Source organism: Dermochelys coriacea, chromosome 1, assembly GCF_009764565.3.
Source record: "Dermochelys coriacea isolate rDerCor1 chromosome 1, rDerCor1.pri.v4, whole genome shotgun sequence".
NCBI lineage: Eukaryota > Metazoa > Chordata > Testudines > Dermochelyidae > Dermochelys > Dermochelys coriacea.
In genome coordinates, this window is record NC_050068.2 from 6,918,853 (window position 1) to 6,924,852 (window position 6,000).

Consider the following 6,000-nt stretch of genomic DNA (forward strand, 5'->3'; position numbering starts at 1 on the left):
AGCACTGCCGGCTGGAGCGTGTAGCTCTGCATGTCTGGATGCTAAGCGAGGGGGGCTGCTGGCACGTCAGAGAATGTGGTGTGCTGTGTCCAGCCACCCTTGATGTAACATGGAGTTTACAGCAATATGATGTGCATGTCCTCAGGACAGGGACCAGCACTCCCTGAATGTCAGGACAGCACCTACCGCGTTGTGGGTGACATGACACACAAATACAAATGATGATTGCTCCAGCTGGCTGCACCAGCCATCTGAGTTCTGGAGGCTGACACTGTTCTGCAGAGAAGGGAGAGTACTAGAGAGAGAGGGCCCGGGAGCTATTCTGGGAGCGAGTCACTCCAGATGCTGCACCTCTCATGGTTCTGCAGAAAGCAGGGAGCTTGTTTCGGTAAGGGAGGAAGCAAGGACTTTTCCTGTGTACCGCACTGAAAAGCAAATTGACACTTGGGGCTACTTTGCCCAGCGTGAATTATTGGAATCACTAGCACTGGGATCCAAAGCCATTCCATTTTACAGCAAACGCTTCAGCGTGAGAGCAACAGCCAAAATGAGAGTGAACATTCCCCAGCAGATTAAGAGCACCACATTCTGGCTTAACGGAGTAACTACACTGCTCTTCATTTTAACACACACAGATCATCTGAGTCTCACAAAGCACATACACATTACAGAGAACGTCACTCCTAGACTGAAAAGAGAGAGGCTTTTAGGGGAGATTTAACCAGAGGAATAACTTAGTGTCTGGAAAGGAAAGGAGCTATTCGGAGTGTAAAGCCATATGTCCAGTGGAAATGACATGGAACGAGGAACAGTACTGCATAAAAAAAAGGAGGACTTGTGGCATCTTAGAGACTAACAAATTTACTTGAGCATAAGCTTTCGTGAGCTACAGCTCACTTCATCCGAAAAGCTTACCTTTTCTTTTTGTGGATACAGACTAACACGGCTGCTACTCTGAAACCTGCATTACTGCCTGTTTGTTTCATGTTCTCTGTGTGTGTGTATATAAATCTCTCCTCTGTTTTTTCCACCAAATGCATCCGATGAAGTGAGCTGTAGCTCACGAAAGCTTATGCTCTAATAAATTTGTTAGTCTCTAAGGTGCCACAAGTACTCCTTTTCTTATTACTGCCTGTGTACAAGTCCCACCAATACCAAGTGACTCTCTGCCTCCTGGTGGATGACCAGAGCAGCTCTCCCAAGCTGTACTCAGAGATTTCAAGAGTCCCATTGGGAAGACAAGACATCAGAAGCAAAATCTCATGAGAATGAACTAGATCTGGTACACAGGCTTCTTCCAGTCTTAGATTCAACCCTGAACTGATTCCATTCCCCTCCACAAAAAGCAAAGGGTTTTAGATTCAAAGGTTCTCACTCTGGCGAATCTCTGGTGTGAGAGCCCTCCATCTGCCACAAACAATATTCATTTGCAAAAGTACAAAAGCTAGAGGAGTATTCTGGATATGGACATGCCAGCAAATACATTTAAAGTGGAGGTGGTCAGGAATTTTCTGGTGAAAAATGCCCATCTGTCAAAACCAGAAGCATTCAGAGGAAAAGGTTGATTTGGATGAATCTCCCGATTCAAAACATTTTTGAAAGAAAGTTTCTAAATTGTCAAAATGTCCCATTTTGATGTTTTTAAAATGAAGATTTGTTTTGCTGTTCCAAACGACTTTGTGTTTCCAAATTTTATTGCATACTAAAAAAAAAAAAGCTAAAACTAAAACAATGTCAAAATCAGAATGAAACATTCTGATTGACCCAATCCAATTTTTCTTTTCAGATTTTAAATTCATGAAAATTTTCAAAATTTTTACTTTCCCTCCCAAACTAGGATGAGAAAAAAATTCTAAATCTCAAAACTCTCACAGGGTGGGAGTAGCTCACGAAAGCTTATGCTCAAATAAATTTGTTAGTCTCTAAGGTGCCACAAGTCCTCCTTTTCTTCTTCCAGAGAGTCTGACCACCCAACAGTTCCCACTGACTTCAGGAGAAGTTGTGGATACTCAGTGCATCTGAAAATCAGACTCCCTACAGCCTCCATATTCAGAGCTGCTATGCATGGCTGTTTTTTTTACTGCTGGCTAGTTTAAATCTGAAATTGGGATTTTAGGAAAGACAGGTTTGTTACAGAATCTGAGAGAAAGATGTTTGCATGATTATAATTTAACATGGGGATTTGTAGGGTTGTTTTTCATTTACAGATTCACCTGCAGTGCTAGGAACCCAACACAACAGCACTGGGCTGGCTCACAAGAACCAGAAAGTTAAAGTGACCAGCCTCAGAAAGCGAAACTGACCAGCATACAGCAGTTTAAATGCCTTGGCCAAGCACAAGCAGCATTAATAGAGACAAATGCCGCGGAGTTTAAAAAATCTTTCAGTTCTACTCATCACTGGTATCATTAACATTGCAGAGACAGATGGGACTTTTTTTTAAAAAAATTATGAATTTATCTTGACAATGTTCCTTCAAACAGAGTTTACCCAGGCCTGGGATGTCCCAGTGCAACTATAGCTCAGCCAGTTAATGCTCAGCAAGCAGCCTGCAGCCAGCAGTGGGTATAAACTAGCAAACAAAATTCCATACTCAGAGCAAGGGCTGGCGAAAGACACCTGAAAGCCCTAGCTCAGCGGCACAGCTCAGAGCACTCCACAATAAAGCAGCTGTTCAATCATTTCCACTGTCCTTTTAAAAGGTGAAGGGCTCTCTGGGAGCTCCATGGAGCACAGCAATAGCTGCTGGTGTGTGAACAGCAGTCACATGTCAGCTAGAGAGAGTTCTTTTCGATTGTAATGAGGTTAGTGTCCCTGTGCCTCACTGCTGTCTCCGGGACGGAATCAGAACTGCTCTACTCCATGCTCATGCTCGATATCGCCTGCAGCTGGAGGAGAGGCTGCTGTGTTTTGGGGCCTGTGGCTTTGGAGGAGGGTCTGCATTCTATCCCCACCAACGCTGTTAAGAGCTATGCCGTGCAGCACTGTGACCACTGCATAATCCTAGGTGGTGCCAGAGGTGTTGCATTCTAAGGAGATTAGAAAGTGCTCAGAGGTTCTTCAGCTCCCCAGAAGCAAGAATGGGAGGTTCAGCCCTCTCTCAGGGGACATACAAACAAATGCAGTAACTATGTAGAATTTATACAGGGCATTTCACCCTCAACAGTCATTACAGCGTTAAGCCCATGTTACAAGTGGGGAAACCCAGGCACGGGGCGCGACTTACCCAAAGCCACAGAATGAGTCAGGGAAAGAGCTGGGAGGAGAACTCAGGACCTTTCATTTCCCAGTCCCACGCTCAGTCCAAACTATGCAATCATTAACATAAAAGTCATTAATGATAGCATGTATTAATTTATATAGGAGGACACACAACAGGGATGGGCTTTCTATCCCAGCAACTGGAGCTCATTCCAAGCCCCTGAATAATCCTACATCTCAACCCCCAGTTTCTGTATAGCATGCACATACCAGACAGCTGATGGTTTGAAAGCTATCATAGGCTCTCTGTTTGTCTATAAGATAGCAGAGCAGCAAGCAGGCTAGACGACAGAGCTGAGCTTTTATTCCCATCTCCAGCATTGATTGGCTCAGTGACTTCAGGGAGACCACAAACAATCTGCACCTCAGTTTCCCCATCATGGAGATGATAATATTGATTTGCTTTGCTAAGGGTTGGGAGACCTAATTCATTAATGTTTGCCAAGTGCTTTGAAACACAAAACGCTATGAAGTGCCAAGCACGAGAACCGCTAAGGCCCCAGTCCTGCAAACATTCACACGCATGTGGTACTTTGAATATGTGAGCAAAGGGACTATTCCACAGGCATAAAGTCAAGTGCATAAATAAGTGTTTGGGGAATTTGAGAAGCAACGGCTGGGAGGCTGCTACCCATCAATGACTGTGGAAGAGACAGATTGCTCAGAATATCCCGCCTCTTGGCCTTAACAAGGTGGGTATATAACTCTTCCACCCCACACGTCTTAAAATTATCTGCAGCAGTGAACTGACCTCAGTTAAAATATCAGTGCAACTCTAGCACTGTACTTCTATGCACTGTACACAGGGAGTTCACTTCTTGGAGAACCATTGCACCCCATCGTCTAAGGCTGGCCAAACCTCCCTAACAGAGCTCTCCCCCTAAAATAATCTGAAAACACAGACTCTTCCAACACAGAGACTAAAACAATGGATAAATATAGACCTAAGACTGGCATAGCCCCCAGAACAACACAGCCTACCAACCACAGCCTGTAGATGCGTTCTGCTCTAACATGGATGGGTGGTCCACAGACACATGACAGCCAGCTATGCAGTGCTTCACCTTGGGGCAGGCAAACCATGGAGAGTTGCATTCTGGGAACTTGTATCTCTACCGAAGATGCTTGTCTCATTCTTCTTTCTTTTATGGTAGCACATAGAGCCACAACAGGGATCAGCACCCCTTCATGCTGACAGCTGTAGAAACAGGACATTCCCTACCCCAAAGAGCTCGCATGGGTCCTGCCATCTCCCAGGGCCACTCCCCTCTATGAAAAGATTAGGGCAGCTGCATTTGAGGAGTTGCCCCCCAGAGATCAGGAGAAGTCTGGACTCCACTAAAGGCACACAAATGCCTCTACGCTATTTGAAGACCATCCCCCACTGGGAGTGGTAGGCTTTAACACAGCACAAGTACAAAGCGAGGGATCAGCAATAGTCACCCTTGGATGCGCGGCCCTTGCTGTAGCAGTACACCAGTGCAGCGGCAAATGCAGGAAGCACAGCCCGGCTTGTCCACCTCTCCCTCTTCTTCTGATGCCCCGCAAGGACTGGTCTGAGAGGAACGTGCCACTCCGCAGCCGGTCCTGGGTACGGCCGCTCCAGCTCCCGGCTGGGTGCAACGAAGAATGGCAGCTCTGGTGCCCTGGCCCCTGTGGTGCATGGGCCCAGCTCCTGCAGCTCTGGCATCCTGAGCTCTCCCATGCCCAGCTCCTGCAGCCCCAGCAGCCTCTCCAGCTCCTTGCGCCCCCTGGCGGCTGCCCCCGGACACTGCAGCCCCTGTGCTCTGCTGGCCGCGCGCTGGCAGTGCAGCTGTGCCGCCCCGCGCCCCCTCGCGGCCGCTCCCGGGTACTGCGGCTCCCTGCGCCCTCCAGCGGCCCCGCCTTCGCCCGCCGGCTCTGTCCGCGCCGAGGCGCCAGGGGAGGGCCTCGGGGGGGGCGGCGGCCGGGCCCTCAGGAGCCGGGCGAGGCCCGGAGGCGGAGGCCTGGACAGCAGGGAGGCCAGCATCGTTGCCCCGGCCCGGCCTCGCTCGGGCCCCTCCGCGGCGCCGGCAGAGAGAAAAACAAAGATGGCGGCCCCCGAGAAAAAATGCTTCACAGAGGACGCTGCGTGGGAACGCCGCCGCGGCGCGAACTGCCTGGTGGGAGTTGTAGTCTGTTCGTAGGCAGAGCCCCCCCACGGGTGTCAGGCTGCGGACTACAACTCCCAGGAGGCCCCTGGGCATACGCAAACAATACTCCCCGCCCTCCTCACACGCGGCGCTCCGCGGCAGGCCGAGGAGCATGCTGGGCCATGTCGTTTTGGTAACAGGTATGCGGGCGTCCCGCTGTGCTGCCATAGGGCGGCGTGAGGCGCTTCTGCCGGCAGGTGGCAGCACGGCCCAGCGGTTAGCGCGCCGCCCCGGGAGCGCGGGGCTGTGGGTTCTAGTCCTGCGCCTGGGGGGAAGGAGAGAGGCCGGGACGCCTGGGTTCTGTTCCCAGCCCTGGGCGGGAGCTGGGCTCTGGCCAGCGGGAGTCAGGCTCTGGGGTGGAAATGTGCGCCAGGGGCTAGAGCTGGGGGGGGGGGGTGTCTGTTCCCCGGGGGGGGGGCGTGATCCGGCTGCAGCCCTTACAGCATTTAGTGCATGGGGCCTTAGGAGCAGCAACAATGCGCTGAGGGCGATGGACAGCCCAGAGCTGAGTGGGACTCACCCCAGTAAGGGGGCTGTGGAGAACACCCCACCCCGGTGCAGCCGCCCT

General features: G+C 50.6%; 1 protein-coding gene across 1 annotated transcript in view; it reads right to left on the bottom strand.

The window, feature by feature from the left end:
• Positions 1–5,338, bottom strand: part of CLPB (caseinolytic mitochondrial matrix peptidase chaperone subunit B) — a 150,546-nt gene extending 145,208 nt beyond the window's left edge. The window contains 1 exon segment of the mRNA XM_038387537.2: positions 4,705–5,338. Coding sequence (XP_038243465.1) covers positions 4,705–5,269 — 565 coding nt within the window. The 5' untranslated portion in view covers positions 5,270–5,338.
• Between the last annotated feature and the right edge of the window lie 662 nt (positions 5,339–6,000).